General features: G+C 44.4%; 1 protein-coding gene across 3 annotated transcripts in view; it reads right to left on the minus strand.

Annotated features, from left to right (window-relative positions):
- Positions 1–14,954, minus strand: part of rxylt1 (ribitol xylosyltransferase 1) — a 47,413-nt gene extending 32,459 nt beyond the window's left edge. The window contains exons 1-4 of one of the 3 annotated variants that reach the window (XM_063058475.1): positions 14,458–14,952; positions 6,260–6,463; positions 3,220–3,322; positions 333–647 (exon numbers count right to left, since the gene is read on the minus strand). In XM_063058475.1, the coding sequence (XP_062914545.1) occupies positions 333–647; positions 3,220–3,322; positions 6,260–6,463; positions 14,458–14,602 (767 nt within the window). In that variant the 5' untranslated portion in view covers positions 14,603–14,952. Of the gene's footprint in view, positions 1–332; positions 648–3,219; positions 3,323–6,259; positions 6,464–14,457 lie in introns of all 3 variants that reach the window. The other 2 variants (XM_063058476.1, XM_063058477.1) reach the window with 2 other exon arrangements.
- Between the last annotated feature and the right edge of the window lie 1,023 nt (positions 14,955–15,977).

Consider the following 15,977-nt stretch of genomic DNA (forward strand, 5'->3'; position numbering starts at 1 on the left):
GTGCCAGATGTTCGACCAGCAAGGTGACAATCTAGAGACAGTAAAGAGAGAGGGGTGGAATTGGGTGCTTTTATCATAAACATGAAATATAACTCATCCCTTGTGGGTTGAGGAGAGGGTACAGAATGTAGATACAGCAAAGCCGATACAATTGGGAAGAGGAGTAAAACACTTACCTTTCCACAATATTTTGTTCTAATTGTGCATAATTTATGTTTTTTAGTAAATGCAGCTTATCTGTTGCTGCGTGCCAATGATGCTGCCGCAAATTAAGTTTTTCATTGTACCTCGGCATATGATAATAAATTTGACTTTGACTTCGTTCAACTTACGTTGCCACTCCTAATGGCCACTGGTAAACATCCAGTTCATTCACCCAAGGGCTGTCATACACCAGAAAAATTAAGTCGATAAACCCTCCGTGTTTTCTGAGATAGGACTCAATCCAGTCATTATCACACTGCTCACTGCCAAGCAGGACTACAGCTGAGTGCTTCAGTTTATGCATCTGGTGGAGTGTTTGTACATAGTGCAACCACTGGGTGGCAAACTTGATCTTCCCCTCTTCTCTACCATTCAACACAAGCACAAGATTCTCCGTATCCAGTGAGATGCGCCCAGGCACCACAGCAGGTCCAGTGTAGAATCTGAAAGGAAGACAGGCAAAGCAGGCACATGAATCTACAGATGTTAAGTGCACCTAACAATTAGGAAGTGCACTCATATGCTTCATTATTGATCAATATCAGAGCATTATTTTATTATGGTTAGGGTTTTTTTTGGGAAGTTTTGTCCGATTAATCTCATACTCCAGCTTTCAATTCTCAAGAGCAAAATTACTTCTAAAAGTAAAAATGAGCATGCCTCCACCCTCCCCACAATAAATTGTAAACTGTAAAAACTTCTTACAAAATCTCAACTCTATTTTTCTTTGCCAATTAGTTTAAATCAATATCCACTGAAGATCAAAAATCCTCTACAGATATAGTTTCTGCTTTATTTACTTTAACAATATTGTGCACTTCAATTAAAACTTTTCCTCGGTTCAAAGAATAATTATACCAATTCAGACAAACAATGAATGAAATCATTACAATGAATCCCCATTATTGGAAGGTATTCTAAGGGGCCAGATATACAAGTATTTGGATAGACATGGACTGATTAAGTATAGTCAATGGCAGGTCATGTCTAACCAATCTTATAGTTTTTTTGAGGAAGTTACCAGGAAAGTGGGTGATGGCAAGGCGGTGGATGTTGTCTACATGGACTTTTATAAGGCATTTAACAAGGTCCAGCATGGGAGGCTGATAAAGAAGGTTTACTCAGCATTCAAGATGTGATAGTAAATTGGCTTGTGGGAGAAGCCAGAGAGCAGTAGTAGAGGGTTGCCCTCTGCCTGGAGGCCTGTGACTAGTGGTGTGCCACAGGGATTGGAGCTGGGTCCATTGTTGTTTGTCATCTATATCAATGATCTGGATGATAATGTTAACTGGAGCAACAAATTTGTGGATGACACCTAGACTGGGGGTGTACTGTACAGTGAGGAAGGCTATCATGGCTTGCAAATGGATCTACATCAGCTGGAAAAATGGCAGATGGAATCTAATGCAGACAAGTGTGAGATCTTGCACTTTGGTAAGACCAACCAGGGTAAGTTTTACACAGTGAACGGTAGGGCAATGAAGAGTGATAGAACAAAGGGATATACGAATACAGGTCCATAATTTATTGAAAGTGGCATCACAGGTTTATAGGGTCATAAGGAAAGTTTCTGGAACATCTGCCTTCATAAATCAACGTATTGAGTACAGGAGAGGGGATGTTACATTGAAGTTGTATAGACATTGGTGAAGCCTAATTTGGAGTATTGTGTGCAGTTTTGGTCACCTACTTACAGTAAAGGTGTAAGTATGGTTGAAAGAGTACAGAGAAAACTTACACGCATGTTGCCAGGTCTGGGGAACCTGAGTTCTAAGGAAAGATTGCATAGGTTACACTGTATTCTTTAGAACGTAGAAGATTGAGAGGAGATTTGATAAGAGGTAAACAAAATCATGAGGGGTATAGATAGCCAAGTAAATACAAGCAGGCCTTTTCCATTGAGGTTGGGTGGGACCACAACCAGAGGTCATGGGTTAAAGGAGAAAGGTGAAAAGTTTAAGGGAACATGAGGGGAACAAGAATGGAAACTTCTTCTCTCAGAGGGCCGTGAGAGTGGAATGAGCTACCAGCGCAAGTGGTGCATGCAAGCTTGATTTCAATGCTTAAGAGAAGTTTGGATAGGTACATCGATAGGAGGGCTATGGTCCTGCCCTATGTTGATGGTAGTAGGCAGATTCAATGCTTTTGGCATCAATGGGCTGAAAAGCCTTCTGTGTTGTACTTCTCTATGACTCTATTATGCAAAGGTGTTTAAATACAAAGATGTTTGTTACATTCTTAAGCGAAGTTATCATATGATACGTCATCCCATGATTCAAAGTAATTATTTACTACAATGTTCATTATTCATGGGAGGTTTAAAATACATACATGCATGTAAGAGAGATCAAGAAAATGAAAGAAAAACATGAAGTAATGTGGAAGAACACTCACATAAAGACGTCCATACAATAAATCAGTCATTATGTTATCTGATCTTTGCCATTTTTCATATAAAGGTCCAGAGGATGGGGTGTCCTGACCGGGTGGGGATAGGAAGGAGATCATTTTGCTGGTGTTATGCCTGTCTTGTTCTATGTTGGCTGTGTGTTGTTCTGCTGAGCATTGTGGAGATGCTACATTAGAAGCTTGGTAACATCCTCAGACCACGTTGGTTGTTAATGCAAACCGTGTTTTCCTGCATGTTTCAATGTACATACAACTAATAAATCTATTCTTGAATCTTGAAGCCAACTGCTTTACTTTTCTCCACACAAACAACTGGAATTACATTAGCCATGGTTTCAAACTATTTTTCTTCATTTTTTAAAACATGTAGTCACTAGTGCCTTTTGCTTCTCTTTTCTTCCTCCTCTCTGTACAATTCCTGAAAAGCTCAAAGTACTGGCTTGGGTTTATTATTGGCTAATGAACACACGGGCTTGGGTATAGTTTTCATCATGTTGGGATCACCGATTTGGCCATTAAATGTCATTACTCTACACAGTGACTGCAGCAAGAAGCTGGCCCTGTAAAATAAAAACAAGATGCCACTCATTCAAAGATAAACTTTACCTAAAATATATATCACCAGCCTTTAGTTCCCCCTCTCTCCAGTGAGCTGTCACCTCACTTGGCATAAGTGGGCCACCAAGTATATGCTGCCAGAGGTAAAGCCCTATTTCAAAGAGAAAGATTTTAAGATCTTCAGAAAGAACAATTATTATGCAATACAGAAATATAAATGATAGAACCCCAAGAGCTTAAAATTACATTTATGTGAATTTAGAAGTATTAATCATTGAAATTTGTGGTGTAGAAGGCCATATGGCCCACCAAATCCTTGCTTGTTAAAAATAAACCATTTAATTATTCACTTCCACAGTCTTGTAGATGGTGTCTCTTCAAGGGTTTAACTCCATGCTATCATCTGCAACCCTCTGTCACTTCCATTCATCATCTCACAGCTTCAGTCCCTATTTTCCCTCTCCTCTTGTCCATTTGCCTATCCTCACCTAGATCCACATATCGCTTTCTAATTCTTGTTCCATCCCTTCCCTTCAGCTGTTTGCACTGGTTACCTCCCTTCTATCAGTCCAGATGAAGGATCTCATTCTGAAAGGTCAACTGTCCACTTGCCTCTATAGAACTGCGCAACTCCTCCAATATCTTTGTGGTGCTACATATCCTACCATCCATTCTACCACATCTGACTAAGGAAATGGCTCCAATATTCTGTGAATGTACCGAACTCTTCTGTAGGTGCTTAAATGCGGGGGTTGTGAAAAGTGAAACAAGTTAAAACAGTGCAGTCAATCACTCTATAGACTTCAAATTTTTAGAATCAAAGCACTGGAAATTAATCATTTTAACAACCTGGTGCCTTTCATAATTTTTCAAAGTACTCCAGCCAACTATTTATTTACACTCAGAAGGTGCAGTCATTGACTGGATACATTGAATTACATCACGAAGACAACACAAGCCATTTGGAGTGAGTCGATCTTCCCATCATACCTTCCTGCTCATGAACCCACTGGCTAGGAAGAGATCATATTTCACACATGGTCACCATCCTTGATCCTGCTTGGAAATGCATTCAATCAGTGAGGGTGGAGTTGTGTTCAGATGTGCTCCTACAGTGGTTCATTACAAGATTAATAATGATTGCCCAAGCATGGAGCCAGTTAATAGCAAAGATCCATTGACTCTTGGTCAGTCTTGTATGACATGGAATTTGTTGTTCTGCAACAGCTGTATGGCGCATCAAATTAGGAGTCTGAGACTTGGCACGTCACCAAATACTTCTGCCAATCTTTACAGATGTACAGCATTTTCACACATTGCATCATCCTAGCACGGAGCTTCAAAGCACAGGATCACAAGAGATTGCTGAGGGTTGTAGACTCGGCCAGCTCTGTCATCGGAAAAACCTCGAGCCTTAAGAAAGCTGCAGGCGCCTTTATGGACCTCCACCATCCAGGACGTGGCCTCTTTTCATTACTACCATCAGGGAAGAGGTTCAGGAGCCTGCAGTACACACTTCAGGGACAGCTTCTTCCCCTGTCCTACGATTTCAGAATGTTTCGTGTAATTTATAGTAATTTGATGCGCCATACAGTTGTTGCAGAACAACAAATTCCATGTCATACAAGACTGACCAAGATTCAATGGATCTTTGCTATTAACTGGCTCCATGCTTGGGTAATCATTATTAATCTTGTAATGAACCACTGTAGGAGCACATCTGAACACAACTCCACCCTCACCGTTTGAATGCATTTCTAGCCAGGATCAAGGATGGCGACCACGTGTGAAATATGACGTCTTCCTAGCCAATGGGTTCGTGAGCAGGAAGGTATGATGGGAAGATCAATTCACTCCAAATGGCTTGTGATTCAAACCAGGTCTTGACGGGCTAACAACTCAGTTTGGGGTTGCAGACCCCTCAGATGAACATGTGATATATTTTCAAACATATATAGTGCACCTTAATTTCCATATACATTGCCACAAGTGGCTGAGAGGCAGAATTGAAAAGGAGGCTTTCCATGCAGTACATTCTTTATCCATGTCAAGAAATAAAAAAATGTATAAGGTAGAGGTGTCACGAAGCAGGGAAAGGCGGGATAAAATTAATTCACCTCAGGTCCCTCACATTTGCTGGAGTGTACTTAACTTTTCTCATCTCTGATCCTTAAGAGAAAAATGTAGAAATGAAGCAGGGAAACCCTTGCAAGAGACATAACTAATTCTGCAGGGGGATGGGAAGACTGATTCTCGCCCACATAATCAGGTAGAAGACGACAATTAGAAAACTGTTCAGAAGGAGTAAAACAACAGCATGAGAATCACTGTACAAGTTACTGTGAGGGGCAGAAATCCTTCCTGCAGGTTGAGAGATGACAGAGTTGTACAGTACAGAAACAAGCCCTTGGGCCCACCAGATCAACGCTGAACTTCTTGCCCACCTATACCACATAGAACATACAGCACACAATATAACACAGTACAGGCCCTTCAGCCCATGATGTTCTGCCGAACTTTTAAACTACTCTGCTCAATCCAACCCTTTGCTCCCACATAGACCTCCATTTTTCTTTCATGCACATGCCAATCTAAAGAGTTTCTGAAATGTTCCTAGTGTATCTGACTCTACCAACACCACTGGCAGCACATTCCACGCATTCACCTCTCTCTGTTTAAAACACCCGCTTATAACATCCCTCACCCCGCCCCCAAACACCTTCTTCAAGTTATGCCTCCACACATTAGGCATTTCTGCCTTGGGAAAGAGTCTTTGGCTGGCCACTCAATTTTGTACACCTGAATCCAATCGTCACCTCTCATCCTCCTTCACTCCAAAGAGAAAAGCCCTAGCTCCCTCAACCCCTCCCCATAAGGTGTGCTCTCAAATCCAGGCAGCATCCTGGTAATTCCTCATTAATCCTATCTGACCACATCAGGGCCATTTGATATATTATTCAGAAATAGGTTCAACATGAGAACACAGTCATAAATAAATAAATATAAAACTACAAAACACATACTCCCAGTACTTTCAACTAACTGGAATCGACAATGTACACAGACAGTATTTCTCTAAAGGGTTTACCAATTGCAGCTTTGCCCCAGATCTGCACCAGCTTCTTTCTGGGCGAGTTCTGTAGAATTTTTTTCTGAAATCGCTGTAGTTGAGCTCCGTTCTGTACAGCATTCTCCATTTTCTCATCCTCTTCCCACGGGTTCCACTCATCATCTTGCTGCGAGTGCTGCAACTCCCTTTGTTCTTGCTCATTCTGCCACTGGAGTGAACTGCCTACACATCCAAATTAAATACAGTTTGAAACAAAGTAGAATACTATACACCCAAAATGCTGGATAAGCTCAGCATCTATGGAGGAGAAAAACATAGAAACATAGAAACATAGAAAATAGGTGCAGGAGTAGGCCATTCGGCCCTTCGAGCCTGCACCGCCATTTATTATGATCATGGCTGATCATCCAACTCAGAACCCAGCCTTCCCTCCATACCCCCTGACCCCTGTAGCCACAAGGGCCATATCTAACTTCCTTTTAAACATAGCTAATGAACTGGCCTCAACAGTTTGCTGTGGCAGAGAATTCCACAGATTCACCACTCTCTGTGTGAAGAAGTTTTTCCTAACCTCGGTCCTAAAAGGCTTCCCCTCTATCCTCAAACTGTGACCCCTCGTTCTAGACCTCCCCAACATCGGGAACAATCTTCCCGCATCTAGCCTGTCCAATCCCTTTAGGATCTTATACGTTTCAATCAGATCCCCCCTCAATCTTCTAAATTCCAACGAGTACAAGCCCAGTTCATCCAGTCTTTCTTCATATGAAAGACCTGCCATCCCAGGAATCAATCTGGTGAACCTTCTTTGTACTCCCTCTATGGCAAAGATGTCTTTCCTCAGATTAGGGGACCAAAACTGCACACAATACTCCAGGTGTGGTCTCACCAAGGCCTTGTACAACTGCAGTAGTACCTCCCTGCTCCTGTACTCGAATCCTCTCGCTATAAATGCCAGCATACCGTTCGCCTTTTTCACCGCCTGCTGTACCTGCATGCCCACTTTCAATGACTGGTGTATAATGACACCCAGGTCTCGTTGCACCTCCCCTTTTCCTAATCGGCCACCATTCAGATAATAATCTGTTTTCCTATTTTTGCCACCAAAGTGGATAACTTCACATTTATCCACATTAAATTGCATCTGCCATGAGTTTGCCCACTCACCCAACCTATCCAAGTCACCCTGCATCCTCTTAGCATCCTCCTCACTGCTAACACTGCCACCCAGCTTTGTGTCATCCGCAAACTTGGAGATGCTGCATTTAATTCCCTCATCCAAGTCATTAATATATATTGTAAACAACTGGGGTCCCAGCACTGAGCCTTGCGGTACCCCACTAGTCACCGCCTGCCATTCTGAAAAGGTCCCGTTTATTCCCACTCTTTGCTTCCTGTCTGCTAACCAATTCTCCACCCACACCAATACCTTACCCCCAATACCGTGTGCTTTAAGTTTGCACACTAATCTCCTATGTGGGACCTTGTCAAAAGCCTTTTGAAAATCCAAATATACCACATCCACTGGTTCTCCCCTATCCACTCTACTAGTTACATCCTCAAAAAATTCTATGAGATTCGTCAGACATGATTTTCCTTTCACAAATCCATGCTGACTTTGTCCGATCATTTCACCGCTTTCCAAATGTGCTGTTATCACATCCTTGATAACTGACTCCAGCAGTTTCCCCACCACCGACGTTAGGCTAACCGGCCTATAATTCCCCGGTTTCTCTCTCCCTCCTTTTTTAAAAAGTGGGGTTACATTAGCCACCCTCCAATCCTCAGGAACTAGTCCAGAATCTAACGAGTTTTGAAAAATTATCACTAATGCATCCACTATTTCTTGGGCCACTTCCTTAAGCACTCTGGGATGCAGACCATCTGGCCCTGGGGATTTATCTGCCTTCAATCCCTTCAATTTACCTAACACCACTTCCCTACTAACATGTATTTCGCTCAGTTCCTCCATCTCACTGGACCCTCTGTCCCTTACTATTTCTGGAAGATTATTTATGTCCTCCTTAGTGAAGACAGAACCAAAGTAATTATTCAATTGGTCTGCCATGTCCTTGCTCCCCATAATCAATTCACCTGTTTCTGTTTGCAGGGGACCTACATTTGTCTTTATCAGTCTTTTCCTTTTTACATATCTATAAAAGCTTTTACAGTCCGTTTTTATGTTCTCTGCCAGTTTTCTCTCATAATCTTTTTTCCCCTTCCTAATTAAGCCCTTTGTCCTCCTCTGCTGAACTCTGAATTTCTCCCAGTCCTCAGGTGAGCCACTTTCTCTGGCTAATTTGTATGCTACTTCTTTGGAATTGATACTATCCCTAATTTCTCTTGTCAGCCACGGGTGCACTACCTTCCTTGATTTATTCTTTTGCCAAACTGGGATGAACAATTGTTGTAGTTCATCCATGCAACCTTTAAATGCCTGCCATTGCATATCCACCGTCAATCCCTTAAGTGTCATTTGCCAGTCTATCTTAGCTAATTCACGTCTCATACCTTCAAAGTTACCCCTCTTTAAGTTCAGAACCTTTGTTTCTGAATTAACTACGTCACGCTCCATGTTAATGAAGAATTCCACCATATTATGGTCACTCTTACCCAAGGGGCCTCTCACGACAAGATCGCTAATTAACCCTTCCTCATTGCTCAAAACCCAGTCCAGAATAGCCTGCTCTCTAGTCGGTTCCTCGACATGTTGGTTCAAAAAACCATCCCGCATACATTCCAAGAAATCCTCTTCCTCAGCACTTTTACCAATTTGGTTCACCCAGTCTACATGTAGATTGAAGTCACCCATTATAACTGCTGTTCCTTTATTGCACACATTTCTAATTTCCTGTTTAATACCATCTCCGACCTCACTACTACTGTTAGGTGGCCTGTACACAACTCCCACCAGCGTCTTCTGCCCCTTAGTGTTACGCAGCTCTACCCATATCGATTCCACATCTTCCCGGCTTATGTCCTTCCTTTCTATTGCGTTAATCTCTTTTTTAACCAGCAACGCCACCCCACCTCCCCTTCCTTCGTGTCTATCCCTCCTGAATATTGAATATCCCTGAACGTTGAGCTCCCATCCCTGGTCACCCTGGAGCCATGTCTCTGTGATCCCAACTATATCATAATCATTAATAACAATCTGCACTTTCAATTCATCCACCTTATTACGAATGCTCCTTGCATTGACACATAAAGCCTTCAGGCGCTCTTTTACAACTCTCTTAGCCCTTTTTAATGCTTGCCCTGGATTTGTCGGCCTGCCACTTTTACTTTTCCCCTTTGTACTTTTTGCTTCTACGCTCACTTTACACCCCTCTGTCTCTCTGCACTGGTTCCCATCCCTCTGTTGTGAACTAACCTCCTCACACCTAGCCGCTTTAATTTGATTCCCACCCCCCAACCATTCTAGTTTAAAGTCACCTCAGTAGCCCCCGCTAATCTCCCTGCCAGGATATTGGTCCCCCTAGGATTTAAGTGTAACCCGTCCTTTTTGTACAGGTCACACCTGCGCCAAAAGAGGTCCCAATGATCCAAAAACTTGAATCCCTGCCCCCTGCTCCAATCCCTCAGTCCTATCAGATTCCTCCTTCTTCAACCCTTTACCTCTTCCACCTAGCTTCTTACTCCAGCTACTTTCCCCCACACCTGGTCTCACATATCATCTGCCAGTTTGTCTTCCTTCCTTCTCCTTCTCCATTCTGGCATCTGCCCCACTTCCTTTCCATTCCTGATGAAGGGTCTCAGCCCGAAACATCTACCATTTATTCCCCTCCATGGGTGCAGCCTGTCTTGCTGAGTTCCTCCAGCATTTTGTGCATGTTACTCTAGATTACTGGTATCTGCAGAATCTCTCGTGTTTATAATCCTATAAGAGTATCACAATTTAGATTTTCTTGGAGAAGTCAGATATTCCTACATTTACAACAGGCTGAATCTACTGGGCTCACACCAGCACTAATTCTAGGAGTTCTCCATAGCTCCGTGCCAGTCCCAGCACCCACAGCCATTGTGGGCCTATACTGTATTGGAAATGTTAGCATCTGCCTGCTGGCTGCATGGAGCTCAACAAGACAACACAAACGACTGCATGTTTCCTAGCTTTCAGCTCAGGTAGCCTGCATGCTGAACCTACTGCAGCCCTGTTCAAATGAAGGGGGAGATCAGCTAGCAGATGAAAGGCAAGCACTGCACAGCTTGCTTCAGAGCTTACAATTAATTTTAGAATTTTTTTTCTCTTGGTGCTTTTTGACAGTTCCTCCAAGTATCAAAAATAGTCTCAAGCATTCACTAACAATGCTGACTTTGATAGTGAGTGGGTCTCAGCAGCTGCTGGCCAGACAGTACTGTGAGTACAGTTATGTTCAGCCATTAAGTGCTGTGGGCCGTGATATCAATAGGGAAGAACAGCACGGCCTGGGACAGATTACCACTGGCAACAGATCTGCTCCAATGATGTCAAGGTTTTGGAGAGGGTTCAGGTTTACCAGGATAGAAAGTATGAGCTACAAGGAGAGGTTGGAAAAAAATGAGTTATTTTCTCTGGAGCAGCGGAGGCTGAGGGGAGATCTGATAGAGGTTTATAATATGATTATGACAGGCATAGATAGAGTGCACACCTGAGATCTTTTTTCCCCAGGATTGAAATGTCTCAATACCAGAGGCCATTCACTCAATGGAGTAAGTTCAAAGGAGATGCACAGGGCAGTTTTTTCTCACACAGAATGTGCTGCCTGGGGTGATGAAGGAAGCAAATATGATAGGGGCATGCAAGGATGTGATGCTGAGGCTTTATAAAGCACTGGTGGGGCCTCTCCGAGTACTGTGAGCAGTTTTGGGCCCCTTTTTTAAGGAAGGATGTGCTGACATTGGAGATGGTTCCGAGAAGGTTCACGAGAATGAAAGGCATATTCTAGGACTGTTACTCACTGGAATTTAGAAGAATGAGGGGGATCTCACTGAAACCCATTGAATGGTGAAAGGCCTAAATAGAATTGACATGGAGAGGGTGTTTCCTGTAGTGGGGGAGTCTAGGACCAGAGGGCACAGCCTCAGAATAGAGGGACATCCATTTAGAACAGAGATGAAGAGGACTTTCTTTAGCCAGAGAGTGGTGAATCTGAAGAATTCATTGTCACTGACAGCTGTCATTGGGCGTATTTAAGACAAGGGATGATAGATTCTTGATTAGTTGGGCATGAAACGATATGGGGAGAAGGCAGAAGAATGGGGTTGAATGAGCCAAAGGGCCTAATTCTGCTCCTATGTCTTATGGTCTTAGATAGGTATACGAATGTGCAGGAAATGCAGATTGTGTAGGTGACAGGAAATAGTTTAGCTGGGCATAGATTACTAATTAATTTGACACAGCACTGTGTGTTGCAGGGTTTGTCCTGAGCTGTAGAGTCATAGAACGCTACAGCACAGAAACAGCCCCTCTGGCCTATCTAGTCTGTGCTGAACCATTAATCTCCCTAGGCCCAACAGCCCATACCCAGGCCATAGCCTCCATACCCCCTCCCATCCACGCCCCTATCCGAAGTTCTCTTTAAGTGTTGAAATCAACCTTGCGCCCATCACCTGAGCTGGCAGGTCACTCACTGCACACACGCACCACCCTCCGAGTAAAGCTCCCCCCCCCCATGTTTCCCTTAAACATTTCACGTTTCACCCTTAACCCATGACCTCTAGTTCTAGTCCCACCCTACCTCAGTGGAAAAAGCCTGCTTGCACTTCTCCTATCTATACCCCTCTTACTTGTGTATATCACTATCAAAAGCACCAGGAGTGGTTGGACCCTTTTCTCTTTCCCTGCTCAGACTAATGCTCATGTGGACCCCAGTGTTTAAGGCTGCAAGTTAGGTCTACTATAACTCCTCATGGCCAGTCACTGTGGTAGTGCTGACTATCTGCGATGAGGGAGTGGGTTCCTTCAGCAGTACAAGTACTTCCAACCTGCTGTTTTCTTTCTTCTTGGCCACATCTCTCTAGATCTCTGTTAGTGCTATTCCAGCAAGCATGCAGCTAACTCACTTGTTCTAGCAGGATACCAACATATACAGAAAGTTAAAGGTCAGCCATTGACTGTTAAATCTTCAGAAAGACTTTACCAAAAGACAATGTGACAAAAGGAGGAGACACAAAAATTCATTATTGACCCACACTACCTTGTGTTTTGCACTTTGGAATGGTTAATTGAAGATAAATGCACTGTTCTCAGTTTGCATGGATTTTAGGGGCATTAATACTACAGTGCCCTTAATAAAGTATTCAACCCTCACAACTATTTTCAAATTTTACTGTCTCAATTTCTAAATTTAAAAAAATATTGAAGTAGGATTTTTGAGCTAATCTACAAAACGTTGTGCATCATATCAAATCAAAAGTTCCAAACCTATCATCAATTTACTAAAAATTAAAAACTAAAATTGTGAGGCTGAAAAAGTATTCATCCCCCTTTTTAATTACTAAGCTAACTTTCCTCAGGTGTAATATACCGCATATTACCTTACCAACTCACCCAGTTTGTTGATATAGAAAATTGGAGGATCACCAGTTTTCAGTGAATTCATAACAAATACCCCCTCTCTCTCTCTAAGGTCCAACAGTATGGCAGATTTTCAATAGACCAAACCAAAATGAAGACAAAAGAGCATTCAGGACAGGTCAGGGATATGATAACTGAAGCACACATCTGGGGAAGGGTAGAAGACCATCTCAAAGGCACTGAACATAACCTTGGAGCTCAGCACAGTCCACTGTGAAAAAGTGGAAAAAAAACATGAAACCACAGCCACACTGCCTAGATCAGAACTCCCCTCCAAACTTAGTTGTCAGTGAAGAAAGGCACTTGTAAGAATGGCACTTGTAGTGGTTTCCAATATAGAAAATTGATGTCCTTAAGTAGCCCAGAGTCCTGACATTAATCCCATCAAACTTGCCTGGCAAGACCTCAAGATTGCTCTCCACAACCAGTCCCCAACTAAGCTGGTAAAGTTTGAGCAATACTGTACTGCTAATAGAATGGGCAAATCTTGCTCCATTACATTGTGCAAAGCTAATAGAGACTTCTCCAATAAGACCAGTGGCTCAAATAAATACTGAGCAAGGGGGGATGAATACATTAGAACTGCTGACACTTCAGTTTTTGAATTCTTAGTTTTTCATGAATTACAATTTTCCCTGTTTTGGGGGCTCGACTGTAAAAAAGGGTTATATGATTCTCAAACACAAATTGCTGCATTCACCAGCAACTTTGATGTGTGTTGCTTGAATTTCCAGCAGCTGCAGAATTCCTTGTGTTTAAATTGATTAACATCTCTGGTTGTATTACTTATGTGAACAAAGGGTTGGGGACTGAATACTTTTGCAAGGCACTGTATCCCCAGAAGTCTCAGCATATCCCAGCTCTAATCTAACCAGCACACTTCAGTCAGATTTTGCTCCCATCTCCATGTTTTCGTACAAGATTCAAAGGAAATGAGAAATGCTTAATCATCTCTAAAGTCACAATGATTTTATTTTCTAGTTTAATTGTTGTAGTGCTCAGAAGATTAATCTTGAATAATTGAGAAACCAGGTTGACCCAGCTAGCATATCAACTAGTTGTTAGTTAATAATTTCTTTAACATTTACTGTATGAACAAAACTTTGGAGCCTCACCTAGTGACCACCTCTATACAAGACTCCTAGGTGAGGGGACAGGGAAGGAGTCCTGGGTGGGTGTGGGGTAGGGTTAGGGGTGTGGGAACAGGGATCCTGAGTGGTGGGTAAATTGTCTGGCGGGGGTGGGGGGGGGGGCGAGACGGGGGAAGGGAGTTTGTTTGTGACTGGGGTTTCCAAGGAGAGGTACGGGGTGGACTAGGAGATGGTTGGGGGGGGGGGGGGGTTGTGGCTAGAAAGGGATGGAGGGATGGGCTAGCAGACAGCGCCAGGGAACAGAGAGTGAGGAAAGAGAGATGGGGTGGGAGTTGGGGAGGGGATGGTACCTGGTCCGGGGAGGGTGGGGGAGTGCCAGAGGGGAGTGGGAGAGGGTGTCAGCGGGCCAGACCAGGGTGTTAGGGGTGGGAGAGGGTGTCAGCGGGCCAGACCAGGGTGTTAGGGGTGGCAGAGGGCCTGGTGAAGGGAACTGGTGAGGTGTTCGTGGGGTGGTTTGCTGGGTGCCGGCAGGGCTTCAGCTCGGTGTCCGTGCTGCGGCCGCTCCTTACCCCTCCTGCGTTCCCGGCCAGCGGCCGCCCGTTGTGTCCCTGATTCTCTGGGTCGCCGTAAGAAGACGACGTAGGCGGCGTAAATGGAGAACAGGCAGTAAATGATAACCGCGCAGACCGCCGCCCGCCTCCATTTCAGTCTCATGACGCTGCCATCGCTCGCCGTTCGCAACGCTTCACCCCGGCACCCTCTCCACGTCTCCGGCACCGCCGGGCACACTCACACCGTCGCCTGCCGGTCCGGTTGTCCGCCTCCGTCCGCACCGCCGCCTGCCGGTCCGGTTGTCCGCTTCCGTCCGCACCGCCGCCTGCCGGTCCGGTTGTCCGCCTCCGTCCGCACCGCCGCCTACCGGTCCGGTTGTCCGCCTCCGTCCGCACCGCCGCCTACCGGTCCGGTTGTCCGCCTCCGTCCGCACCGCCGCCTGCCGATCCGGTTTTCCGCCCCCGTCCGCACTCCCGCCTACCGATCCGGTTTTCCACTGCCGCCTGCCGCTCCGCTTCTCCGCTTTAGCTCACACCGCCGCCTGCCGGTGCGGTTTTCCGCCTCCGTCCGCACTCCCGCCTGCCGGTGCGGTTCCCACGCTACCCGCACCGCCGCCTGCCACCTTCAGCGCACTACCATTGGAAGTTCTATGGACTTCAGTGATCTTGAACAACACACGCACACACAATGATGGAGAAGCTCAATAGCTCTGGCAGCATCTATGGTGGGGAAATAAACAGTCGGCGTTTGGAGTGTTCCTTCATCAGAGCCGGAGAATCTGATTACCCCCAGAGACAAGAGATATTGCAGATGCTGGAAATCTTGCACAATCAACACAAAGTGCTGGACTGATGAAAGGGTCTCTGCCTGAAAGACCCTCCATAAGTCTAGCATTTTGTTTATTCCCTTCCATAGATACTACCTGACCTGCTGAGTTCCTTGTAACTTGTAATTTTTACGTCTAATGCAAGGTTCAAAACGATCTTCTGCCAGTTACATCTAACCAGTACACTCTACTCACCCTCGAGGGAAACCGAGGGTCCTCATTGGCTGAACTCAACACTCCGTCCACCTAAATGGAGTTGTGGTACATCACATACCAATAATGCCAACTAATAGAAAAACAGTATAAATGTTAGATTATGGATAGAGGTAGGAGTGACAGAGAGAAAATACAGAATCCAATTCTCATCCTCAGTTTCTGTGGTAGACGACTTCTTCATCTTCTACCCCCGGATACATCTTTCCAGGTTTGAAGAATTGTACTTGTGCTATGGAAATCTTTTGAGTGTTATAAACCTCTGTTAAAAACTACTCCTCGAATTAAGTATGTATTTTAAAGATTAGCTTTATTTGTCAAACGTACATCGGAATATGCAGTGAAATGGGTCCTTTGCATCAACAAACAACGCGGTCCGAGGATTTGGTAGGGCAGTTTGGACGTGTCGCCATGCTTCTGGTGCCAACGTAGCGTGCCCACAGTTGACTGGTCCAGACACATGTGTCCTTGGAGTGTGGGAGGAAACCCACACGGTCA

This window comes from Mobula hypostoma, chromosome 9 (assembly GCF_963921235.1).
Source record: "Mobula hypostoma chromosome 9, sMobHyp1.1, whole genome shotgun sequence".
NCBI classification, from domain to species: Eukaryota; Metazoa; Chordata; class Chondrichthyes; order Myliobatiformes; family Myliobatidae; genus Mobula; species Mobula hypostoma.